The sequence below is a fragment of the Clarias gariepinus genome, chromosome 27, assembly GCF_024256425.1.
Source record: "Clarias gariepinus isolate MV-2021 ecotype Netherlands chromosome 27, CGAR_prim_01v2, whole genome shotgun sequence".
Classification (NCBI taxonomy): Eukaryota; Metazoa; Chordata; class Actinopteri; order Siluriformes; family Clariidae; genus Clarias; species Clarias gariepinus.
This window is the reverse complement of record NC_071126.1, coordinates 1,791,631-1,804,571: the sequence shown is the minus strand read 5'-3', so window position 1 is coordinate 1,804,571 and position 12,941 is coordinate 1,791,631. Positions and strand designations below refer to the sequence as shown.

General features: G+C 38.9%; 1 protein-coding gene across 4 annotated transcripts in view; it reads left to right on the top strand.

Moving 5' to 3' along the window:
• The window catches only part of palld (palladin, cytoskeletal associated protein), an 88,867-nt gene that overhangs the window by 37,010 nt on the left and 38,916 nt on the right, over window positions 1-12,941 (top strand). For 3 of the 4 annotated variants that reach the window (XM_053488774.1, XM_053488777.1, XM_053488778.1), the window contains 7 exons: window positions 4,838-5,013; window positions 5,133-5,199; window positions 8,152-8,260; window positions 8,528-8,596; window positions 8,772-8,913; window positions 9,337-9,360; window positions 10,331-10,450. In XM_053488774.1, the coding sequence (XP_053344749.1) occupies window positions 4,838-5,013; window positions 5,133-5,199; window positions 8,152-8,260; window positions 8,528-8,596; window positions 8,772-8,913; window positions 9,337-9,360; window positions 10,331-10,450 (707 nt within the window). The remainder of the gene's footprint in view (window positions 1-4,837; window positions 5,014-5,132; window positions 5,200-8,151; window positions 8,261-8,527; window positions 8,597-8,771; window positions 8,914-9,336; window positions 9,361-10,330; window positions 10,451-12,941) is intronic. The other variant, XM_053488776.1, reaches the window with a different exon arrangement.

Below are 12,941 nucleotides of genomic sequence, written 5' to 3'. Positions count from 1 at the left end.
AGATTTGGAATAGATTTAAACCAGTTTTGTGCCAGGACACACACTTTCACATTGGCACTGCAGGTCTCGTTACACAATGTGGTCATGGAATGTTTTGTGCTAGTTTTTTACAATGGAAACACTTTAGTTTGTTTATCACCTCACTCTCCAAGTTTGTTGGTGATTTTTGCATCTTGTACCAGATGGTGGGTTAGTGGTTAGCACTGTCATCCCACACCTCCAGGGTTGGGGAGGCGGGGGTGGGGGCAGGGGGGGGTTGGGGGGGGCTGTGGTGGTATGTGTGTATACAGTATGTGTGTGGCGTTTTCATGGTTGCTGGGTTTACTCCAGTTTACTCCAGTTTACTCCCACACATGCACTCTAGCCTGATTGGCATGTCCAAGTGTGTGTGCCTGTAGGTGTGCAAGTGGAACTTCCAATCACAGCAGTGACAGATGGCGTGAAGACATAAAACACTGCATCTGACCATCTAAAGAATAAAGGTTAACCGAATTGTTCCAATTTTCAGACCTTTCTCTTTGCTGCACCTTCACTGTGCTAATGTTTCAAAGGTGTCAGTGCTTTACAGGATAAATAATCATAAAAATGTCAAACTCATATTTCCCCTGGAATTGTATAAGACCTAGTTTTTTTAATTATGGGGAAAGGCAAAAAAAAAAAAAAAAAAAAAAAAAGGGAGTTCACCACATCAGACTTGCTGGAATTTGGATTGTGGCTGCATTCCTGATTAAATGTTGTTATTTTTTATAACATTGGAGTAAAATGAAAACTATTCGTGGCGAAGCTTAATTCACAACATGGCACTATTATATAAGTGATTTTTTTCCCATCTCTATATGTCGGATTACCTTTCCTATCCAGATGATCCCTTATCAATTATTTTATCTAGTTGATATTGCATCCCTGATATATAAAAGCAGACACGGTGGCTTAGCAGTTAGCCTTTCTCACCTTGCACCTTTTGTGTTACAGGTCCAGCTCTTATCTCTGGTGTGTGTGTGTGTAAGGTTGCATGTTTTCCCTGTGATTGGTTGGTTTTCTTCAGGATCCCTGGTTCCCTTCCACAGTCCAAAGATGCACAATGAATAGTGAATTTCACAGTTGGGGTGTGAGAACGAAATGAGTGTGTAAATGGGACATAGATACAGTATGTGTCCGAGGTGTGAAACTGGCATGATGGTGTAAGACAGAAGAGCCAAACCAAACACTATGTCCACAATAATAACAAGATGTGGAGGAATGTGTGAAATATTTCACCTCTCGAGAAATGGAGATATGCAAAATCTCATGCAGATCATCAAGAAACAAACTTGAAATGGATAAAATATGCACATAAAGTTTGATCAAAAGGACCAAGGGAGAGGGAAATGATTTGGTCTGAAAGGTGCTACATTGTTAGACTTCTTTATAGAAGTATTTATCATGTTGTGAAACGTTCCAAGCTTCACTAACAGCTGTTTTGACGGCTCTTGGGCCTACAATGCCAGTAAAATATCTTTAACTGAGTGTGTGTGTATGTGTGTGTGTGTGTGTGAAGGTGAAGGGAATGCTCTGCTCCCTGTAAGTATTAATTCTTGTACCCTCAGGGAGGATTGGCAGGTGAGTAGATCTACGCATTTGACAGTTTGTCTAATAAGTGCTAAAGCCTTCTCAGGTCAGCGGGTCATGTTCACATGCGTTATGGTGTGTTTGCAGTGTGTGAACGTCTGTCTGAGTGTGAGTAAAGCGCATTCCGTCTGTCCTTTATGAACCTCAGAACTATGCGTCACATGGAAGTGCGGCGTCTCCCAGGCATGTGTGTGAGACACCTGGATGTTTTTCCATTGCCATCTGCACACATAAATCTACTCATTCCTGTCACTGTCTAAATAAATATGTCATGACTAAGCGCTGTTAACCATCAAAGACAATAGATTTTAAGAAAATTCCGAAGTCTAATTCAAAGATCAGAAAAAGGGCCAACATAAGAGGAAAACCGCAGCCATTAGCTTTTAAGTGAAGGGAAATTGTCAGCACAGCTGGCGGTATGTTAATAAATCTTGATAAAGCTCAGTCTGAACGAGGTTCAGGAATCAACTTCTATCAGGCAGCAGTTATTGCTCTAATAATGACAACTAATCAGACTGTAGGAGGAAGCAGAAGATTAGAAATGTGTGTCTTGTGCGTGGCTTCTGGGTGGTCTGTCTGAGATTTTTATTGTGGCCGTGCACTCATGCTTTCCTCTGAGAAAGAACTGCTTTCTGCAGGACCTCAAGGTGAGATGAGTGTCATGACGATTTCCTTTCACTTAAAAGAGTATGTCCCGATTTAGTCGTCTGGTTTTGTTCGTACAAAAGCAGCAATGTTGTTACTCAAATTTAAAACAATTTAGATTTGATATATATACTGTATGTTCTTGCTGATCCGCACACACTGGATGCCTTCCTTGACGCAAACCTCCCGTTTTATCTGGACTTGGGACCAGCATTGCATGCAGTGGCTGGGTTTGGGCACTGGGTGAGATTTGAACCTGGACCTTCCGCACAGGAGGCGAGAAACTCACCACTTAAGGTTTCAGTTATCACTCTTCAGTTTGAGAACTAGTCAAGTCCAAATTTGTAAAAACCCAGATAAAGTCAAAACCAGAATAAAAAAAGTAATTAACATAGTGCAAATATGCACTGGTCATAGAAAGTTCTGGGGGTCTGTGTAAGTCATGTTTGTAGGTTTTCTGGGATACGCACATGACAGAACACCTCTTCCAAAGTGATGCGGTAGATCCAGCTTGTATGTCACAGTCTGTATGGTTTGGGATCTTGACGTCATTGGGGTTACTGCTGGGTCATACTGTGACATTGCTGCTCTATGCCATTTTATGTATTCTTTTGTGGTTTGTGCTACTTGTTCGAGGTGAGGGGTGTGCTCCACCACACTGTGGCTCTATCCAAACCAATTGTCTAGTGTGGGATAGTCTGTGGAATTAGCATTCCATGGGAATAGTGGAACTGTGGAACTAGTTACCCGTGCACTCACTGCAATGGGGTTATCGATGAGTGGCAATGTGATGAAAGGAGCTCTGAGCATAGTCAACCCAGGGGAGAAACTGAGTCCAGACATCTTGGTTTTCAGCTTAGAACTTACTTAGGAGAGGGTGATCTCTTGATGAGCAGACACCACCTGCCTACTGTAGTAGCTTGTGGGTGATCACCTGAGGTTAGGCTGGCTGTGGCTTCCAGTTTTTCCATGAAATTGGTCCATATCCAATACATAAATTGATTGCCCCTGTCACTCATGATGTCTTCACAAATGCCAAAGTATCAAAATATGTGTGTAAACCCGAGCTTAGCTGTTTCAAACGCAATGGGAAGGCTTAGAAACGGAATAAGACGCAGGAAATTAGAGAACCTGTCAAATGGTCAGGTCAGCCAATGCACAAGGCTAATGGGGGCGGCCTTATTAAAACAGCCAAAGCCAGAAACTGACAGTGCAGTCTCTACAAGCTCATGACAGCGGCCGACTGGGTGGCCTCCCCAGTGACGTTCATGTCAGAGGCCAACCTAACAGCCTCTAACCAGATGTCAAAGCCAGAGGATGAAAAGGCCCTGCAAGCCACTCACCAGGTAGTCATTTTGGCCCGTTGCAGTGCGAGTTGCACCACGTTTGGTCCCCTGGCCTGGCCTGAGGCAGCTGATTATGTATAACTTGCCTGGTGGTCCAGAACTTCCGCAGAGCCGGCGTTGACACATCAGGAGGCATGCAGTAAAGGGGTGCTTTTGACAGGTTAGCATCCACAGAGGTGCAGGGCTGTAGTACCCATGAGCCTCTGCACATCACATGTTCACAGACATCTGAATCACGTCCATGCACAATGAGTACCAGTATTGGACCTGTGTCTGTTGTCTTATATGTTGTGGTAAGGCTATTTCATGCTTGTCTAGTTTATGTTTGTGTTTCTGTTTTGTAGTCCTCGTCTTTGTTCACGTGTGTTTTACTGAATGAAATATGTCGCAGTTGTGTCCATCACCATCCAATTAAAGGAATAATGGAGAGAAAGGAATAACTAAGCTATAATAAACCTGGATCAGAAGATAAACTATCATGTAAAGTCCTAAGACTTTTTTCTTTATTGTAAGCTATATCTATTTTTGTACAGTATTATATTAAAAATGGATCACAGTGAACAAATTTTTTGACCCTGTCTGTGAAAATTCAACTTAAGTGTTTTTTTTTTTTTTTTTGGTTGGTTTTTTGGTGATTCACTGTTCTGCATAAATCATGTGTTGAATTGATTTATGTAGAAAACTGTGAATCACCAAAAGTGACTATACCTGGGGTTTCATAGACACAGTCACATTAAGTCTTTGAGTCGTGTTTATGAAAGCAGAGGCATAATCCATAACTAGCTTGAACATCACACCTTTTCTCCTCCAGTTGCGACATACACTGATGGAGTCATATTTATGAGGGACTTGTCTCCGGTAATTTATCTTAGCATTTGTCCCACCCGCTCTTGCTAAGGTCTGTTAGCTTATGTATGAGTGTTTGCTGAATAATTTCCAACCAAAGCAACCCAATCTTTCTTGCTTTAAACAGAGCCTGAGGAATTCCACAGCTGTAACCCTTCCACCTAAAGCAAACAGGTTTTCTTTTTAATAACCACAGCCACTTCAACAAGTCACATCGATAACTTTGCGGGACTAAATATTTGGTTTCGTAGAAGTGAAGCGAAAGGCAGTAATAGGATGCTGTCATAAAGATCAAAGATTGACCTCCTGGTGACTTTTTCTTTGGCTTTCGTTTGACACAGTTGGCCGCTCCGTCACAGCTAACCCTGCCCTGTTGCTCTCTTATTGGCCAGGTGGTTCTGTGAGGGCCGCGAGCTGCATCACTGTCCTGATATTCAGATCTGCCAGACTGGTGACCTGCACACGCTGGTGATTGCAGAGGCTTTCGAGGACGACACGGGCAGGTACACCTGCGTAGCGTCCAACGCTTTGGGAGCAGACAACACCTCTGCCGAGGTCTACATCGAGGGTGGGAATCCTGTATAGACTCACACTCACAAACATTTTATTTATGTTCCACTACTCTCTCTCTCTCTCTCTCTCTCTATCTCTCTTTCTCATTCTTGCTTTTTTACCTGCCATCTTCAGGAGCCTCGTCTTCAGACTCAGAGGGGGAAGGATCTGCTTCCAGATCCAAGTCAGGAGCCATGCCACAGTATGTGTTTCAGTATAACCACTTCGACCTTTGACCCCTCCCTTGACATTTGAACCAGGACAATTGCCCTTAAACTAATTCATACTGCTCGTAACAGCTTTGTCATGGCTTTTAACGGCTTTCCAATAAATCAGGAAAGCAGCTACAATGTCAGAATTCTGTGCTTACATGTTTACTGTCCTAATCAATTTAATTCCGTCATCTTTTCCTGAATCACGTTATTTGACGTATAGTAGAATAATCCATCTTTCCTTCTTTCATCCCTTCTCGCCGCCTTTTCTTTTTCCTTCTTCGTAGTAATTATTTGTTGTACAGTATGTCCCGGGTTTGAAATGACATCACGAGGGGTGTTAAAGCCTGCACGTTTGAGCCTGCACTCATATTACTCCACGGCTGATTACAGAATTCAGACTTTTCAAAATAATCTTTTTTTTTCCTCCCTTAAACCTGTTGTTAAATTATTTCTCTGATTTGCTTCTCACTTTTTCGTCTGCCTTTTTCATGATGTCATTTGTATAATTATGCCTAAGTCAGCTACACCCTTTACCCAACCCATAGAAACCACAGAAATATCTTATATTCTCACTTAATCTCTCCTGAGTGAAAGATCATAATGGCTTCACTGCAAAAAAAAGACAACTTCGCAAGTGAATTTTTTTTTTTTATCTAGCCAAATGAACCTATACTTTTTTAAGTTTAAAATAAGTTTATAATAAATCAAATATAAGATGATTAAGATCATTTCTCACTAAATGTTAATGAAATTGCAGGCAAAGATGTCTTGTTGTGTGCCAGATAATTTTACTTCTTTCAAGAAATAAATGACTAAAAACTGATCGAAATGGCACGTAGGATTTCATATTCAATCAGGTCGTCACATATATTACATTTAATTTGAAGATTGGAAAGAAAGAAGCATGAAAATTATAGAACAAGACATTTTTGCTTACAGTTTCAGTAACCTTTGACTAGAAATACGCTTACTTATCTTATATTTTGTTTTTTGTAAATGTATTTAAAGAAACTATAGATGGTTTGGCTAGATTCAAGACTTATTCAGTTGCTTAGAAGCTAAGATCTTTGAACCACATTTCAAGTAAAATACATCTCTCAAATTGGCAGCAATTTTTTAAATGTTTCCAGAAACATTTTCCCCCCCAATTTTTTTTTTTTTTTTTTTTACAATTTATTACACTACTAACACAGAGGGGTCCAAAAAATCTAAACACATTCAGATCTTCAAACTAAATTTAACATATAACAACATGTTTTGTTGAAAACTAAAATTAAAAACCACTAACTGACTCTAATCCGATGTTAAAAAAAGTAACCTCCATCTTAGTTACAGCATCAACCAGTAAACAAAATAGAATAACTGGGATAATTAGATTGTATTTAGAAAAGACGCACCCAGGCTTGATTACTGCCAGAACTTTTGGATCTAAACATAACTTAAATAAAAGCAATCAGAAGTAGACTAAACTGACGAGTAGCACAATAAGTTCTGCATTCAATAGAGAATCTTGATAAAGTTTTTAAATTAGTCTGGAAATTTTTTACAAATCCGTTTCTAAGGCATTGGGACTACAGGCCAACCCAGTAAGAGTGATTATCTCCAAATGGAGAAAACTTAAAGCAATGATGAATCTTTCCATCTCTTCCGTGGGAGAGTTACAAGATGGGAATACAGTACATCTGCTATCCACGAGAAACCTAAAGCCTCACATCAGGTTCTCCAGAAAAGAAAAACACATGATGACTCCCTAAGCATTTTACAGTGATGAACTTTATGGAAGACTTGGGTACTGTTACATCTGACACAAAGCTAGCACGGCATTCCACAGTCAGAACATCATAGCAAGAGTGAAACATTGTCATAGTGTGATCTGAAGAACAAGGGCAAGACTACTTCGGAATAGTTTTGGTGTGGTCTAGACAAAGTTCTGACTTTAACTTGATTGTGATGAAACAAAGCCTCAAACGAGAACAAATACACTCGTAAAGATTCAATTAGTTCAGTAGTTGGATGTGATGCATGCACAAACAGACAGACAAACAGACAGGCAAAAATCTCCATAATCATCTTGATGTGTCCTATTACTCATCTTACATCCCCCATTAAATCATTTTTCGCAAAGATCTTCAATGTACAGACTTTACAGTTTTAGAGATAATGTTGCTGAGTCTAGACCTGAGCAACTGAAACAATCCCAGATCCATGTGATTGCACAGTGGGCATCATGCATGATGGGGATGGATGGCACTTCCATTGCTCCAACATCCAATCTTTATGCAATATGAAGCATTTTTTGTCTTATGAGTCTCACTAACAAGGGATTTTCTCATGGTCACACAGCTGGTTAGTGTGTGTGTGGAAATGCTCTCACTTTCACTATTAAACATAACACTATCTTTCCAGGTCTTGATATTGTGTTGAAGGGTTTCTAACTCAGCTCAAGTGATTTTTGATCTCTTCACTTCTTTCCTCTGCTTGGTTCAGCCCAATAATTTGACCCTACTGAGTGGGGGACTTTTTTGGTCACACAGTGTATGTTATTAAGTTTATGGAGGAAATATTTTTTTTTTTTGACATAGGTGTCACATAACAATTTCATAAAATAGATAGGACAGGAACCGAACCGAGGAGCTGAGCCGAATCGGACCCTTCAACCGAATCAAGGTTAATAAGCCATGTAGCTGCCTTCTGGATCCACATCCGGCCGTTAGGGATTAATAGGCCGAGACCAACCTCAAGCTTTCAGCTTTTTGACTTTTTTTTTCGAAGGATGTTGCCTTTGATTGAGTGTGAATGCATTTACTTTTGCACTCGGTAAAGCATAAACAAAGGAAATGGAAAATCTGTGAAGGAAAACTGTTGATTCAATTTAACTTGGCTGATTTTGGACTAGACTGTGTGCAGCGTCTTTGAGTAACTCTGAAATATTTCCTTAGGGCTCAGAAGAAAACAGCGTCGGTGTCCTTAACCATTCGCACTTCTTCACCGAAAAGCCCTGATAAACCGTCCCTCCGCTCCACACTGCTCCAGCCACTGTCACAGAGAGTAAGTCACACACACACACACACACGCACACACACACACACACACACACACACACGCACACACGCAACCATGCACACACACAAAGGCCAAAAAAAGGAACACTTCCATGTGTCTGGAAATCTCATTAGGTATAACAGTAACAGATTTTTGAAGTATAAGGAATACATTTATACTATATATATATATATATATATCTGTAAAATATCACCTAATTGACAGAAGAAATGTCTCTCTCTCTCTCTCTCTCTCTCTCTCTCTCTCGCTCAGGTTCAGAGTCCTGTCTCCCCACAGTACACTACTGATGGACCTCACTCAGGGCCCCCAACCTTCACCAAGGTATTTAAAAGAAAATGAAACAAAAAAACCTCATCAATCATCTTTCACTCCATCTGCCCATCACTGAAATGTTTAATTCCTCTACGCATTAATACACTTCTATAGGGAGGTATGTGAGTGTGCGTTAGTCTTATTTCCCATCTTATTCGATTTCTCGTGTTCTGTCTCTTTGTAGTTATTGCAGGATGCTCAGGCGTGTGAGGGGCAGCTGGTGGTTCTGGAGTGCAGGGTGAAGGGAAACCTGCCGCTCCGGGTTCAGTGGTTCCGGCAAGGTCATGAGATCCAGGACTCGCCTGATTTCCGCATCCTCCAAAAAAGTAGGAGCGTATCACCAACACCCTGACGGCACTAATGGTTAATGCTGTGAAAGTTCTGACTTTTTATTTTTTTTTTACTACATACTTTGTTTAAACAGCCACAAAACAGCTGCTGTTCCTCAGTGCTATCGATGACAGGATGCCATGAAGAACGTATGGTTTAGTGTAAATGAACTGAGATGTACGGTATTCTGTGGAACTGCAAGCTCAATATAAATTATTGAAAAGTTACACACACACACACACACACACACACAGCACTTCTGGGAAAATCGGACAAATTAACCATAACTACCTATTAACTTTGGAGAAAGTGCGAACTGACATATAAAAACCGAGCAAAACAGGAAACTGACAAAGCTACTACTAACACAATTATGTCTCTCCTCTCTCTCTTCTCTCTTTCTTCTCCTTCTCTCCCAGAACCCAGATCTGCAGCAGAGCCCGGTGAGTGTGGCTCCTGCCCTGACATGCAAAACAACACAAACACATGGCACACACATTTATCAACTCGCTCACAAACACTGCTTTAATCTTAGCGTTAGCGCACCGGTGCTCATGATATCATCGCTGCTGAACCAACTTTTGAATCAGAACGTAGGTGGAAACAATTACGAGCGAAAACTAACACAAACATACACTTCCTGTGGAGTCAAAAGGGTGTGATACGTGCTCTGTGCGTCACGCCTTTCAGCTCATGTGTGTTTGTCTGTATAAGTCTGCAGGTGATGTTTAAACAGGATTAAGCTCTTCTTTTCAGGTGAATCACATGTAGTCCTGACAAATTTTTATAACATGTCTGTGTTGCCACACCTGTCTGAATTGCCTGTCACATGGACCTGGGACACATCTGGATCACCTCACCAGCTGTTTATCATGTCACCTGATTAGCTCTGAAATCCTATCACGGCCTTCGTCACAGCAGTGTTAAATTCACCACCATGTGTCTGATGATGAAATCATGCTGTGTTTGACTAAGAAATTATATTTCTTAAGAAATACAGTATATTGTGAAACCTCATTTCACAATAGACACAAATTAACCTTGAATCTTGGATCTGATTTATAAAGTTGGAATAAAACATGGGGGCCTTGGTCATTGAAGCTAAATGATGATTAGTGATCCAGATTTGTACTACATCACGCCTAAACTGTAAATACTTTGTATACAACGATGTGCAAAAGTTTTGAGCCCCTCTAATTCCTTCATATTTTGCTTCCAGAGAGCTAAACTTTTTTGCATTTTAATGTAGTTTTGATGAATAGCTCTCCGGGCGAGACACAGATGCAGATGATGACAGATGATCAGGCCAGTGATTAGTATCCTGGTGATGCTGAATGCAGCATTCGCAGCCATGGTCACGTAATGAAGCTGTAATCAAAGTGTAATTGCTGACTCCTGTGTTTGAACCAACAGAAGAGATCTGCACTCTGGTGATAGCCGAAGTTTTCCCTGAAGACGGAGGCCTGTTCTCCTGCAGTGCCACAAACCAGTATGGCTCCATCAGCTGCAGCGCCCAGCTCACCATCCTGCCAGGTGGGTTTCGATCTCAATCTAAAGGACTACATGTTAAGTCAACCTTGTTTTTTTTTTTCCCTAAGGAATCAAATCATGAACATCAAGATGGAGGAGTTTATGCTTTATAGGATAAATGTGACTTTATTATACACTACACATTATTTATGTGCAACAACATTTTACCATTATAACAAAAATCTTCTTCTTTTTTTTAAAAAAAAGATGAGGCAAATTTCCAAAAAAAAGTCAATTTTTTTCAAATCTGATTTGTTTTTTAATTAGAAAAAGTGAGATTTGTGCATGTCGCGAGTCTTGCCATGCTTTAGTTTGCTATCCTCTGTGTGTATAGAGAGTGCTCTGGGAGAACACGAATACCTGTACAGGGGAAGCTGATCCAGGCACAACTCACACATGTCAAGGGCAGAGTGTTTATTTCGGATGCTGGATCAGCACAGCTATTTATAAGGCAATCAGAGTAGAGCTCTGACCCAAATAAACAAGGATTCAATTGGGACATAAAGAGAACAACAAACAGTTCATGTGCATTCCTGTAGTTTTAATTTGGCAACGGGAAGACCTGTATAAAGTCTGGGTGTGTCATAAACAGTTTTTTTTTATTATTTATTCAGTTTACAGTGGAAAATTGTATTAATACTGTATATCCATTAATTAATTATTATTTTATTTATTTAAACCTCTTTAAATAGAACTAAGAACAATATGAAAAACTTAATTAGTATAAGCTACATAAGGTCACAATTTTCTTGTGTATTTATTCTTAAACATCTATCAGTCTGCCTAATAATGATTATTTGAGTTACTATACACTTCTGGTCAGCTCATTCTGGTCTAGACATTCTTCTCTGGTTTCGTACACTGTAAAACAAAAAATATCATAACACAACAACCATAAAATTAAGGTAAAATACTCTAGTTTATATTATGTGCAAAAACATTACATTTACAAAAATTGTTATTTAATCTTTTACATGGTCACGTAATGAAGCTGTAATCAAAGTGCTGATTCCTATTCAAAAAATTTATGACAAACACATTCAATAAAGCAACAGCATTAGACATTTAGCAGGGAAACACTGTTATTTTACATATTTGTTTAAATTTAAGATCAAACACTTTCAAAAAAAGCAACAACACAAAAAACCCTGTTATTTAACAATTTTTAAAATAAATTTCTATGAACACAAATGTTCAATAAAGGGTTAGACAAACTTAAGATTTCAAAATTAATAAAATAGCCTGAATATAATATTTATAAAATCCCCCCCACCCCCACCCAAAAAACATTACATTTTTAGTATGGACATTAACCTTTATCTTATGAGTTTCATATTTAATTGAAATGTATTATCGTAATTTTACATGAATTGTATGTAATTTATAAAAACAGAAAAAACACAGTAAAAATAGTATGGTATTTTTACTGTTAATTTTTATTTTTATTTTTTTTAAATAATACTTAAAATAACAGTTAATAACAGATAATGTCTGTAATTTTACAGAGATTTGTTTGTAGTTAAAAAAAAATGAAAAACTACTATAAAATACTATAAAAAGTTATTTTCTGTAAAATTAGTTCTGTAAAATACTTTTAAATACTTTTTTTTTTACAATGAATAAATGTTTAGACACTGTTGTGGGTGAAAATCCCAGGAGCAGTTTCTAAAAACAACCACGCCATGGTCAAAATCACTAAAATCATATTTTTCACATTATGATGTTTAAAGTAAATGTTCACTGAAGCTCTGGACCTATTAGTGCATGATTTCATGAATTGTGCTCCTGCCACTTGATTGGCTGATTGGATAATTACATGACTGGCTGGAAGGTGTATTTATCTACAGCGGTGGCCAAAAGGATTAAGACAACATGTGCCATGTATTATAGTTCTCCCTGTGCACAAAACAGGTGATGTCACTAATTAGTTCTCGTCTGTCCTCCTGTAGGGTTGTGCTAATTAGAATCAGCTGGTTAAGTTAATGGATGGAACAAATATGTGGCAGGATTTTTTTCATTTTTGAAGGCACATAGGTGCAATCCACCTCTGCACAAAAATGGCTAAAACTAGGGAGATCTTCTGCGGAAAATTTCAGCACAACATCTTCAGTAAGCAATCAAGCAGCTATGGACTGAGTACTGCAGATGACTTTTAGACTCGATACTAAATATTTATTGTTGTCTAGCAACTTTATTGCATAAAATAATTATTATCTTGATTGACATTATTTAATAAATTTGAGAATGTCATTAAACAAAAAATCACTTTTGTCTCAATACTTTTGGCCACCACTGTATGTGAGTAATTGTGGTTATTCCTTTCTGTGCACTGTGGTATCTACGTTTATTACATATTTAGATTTTTTTTTTATTTGATACTAGACTGAATGTATAGTTTCTATATTATCGTTAACATGTTGAAAATAACATTTGAAATTGCAAAGACTTACTATAGTATCTAAAGTTTGATTGATGTATGATTATACTTTGTCCC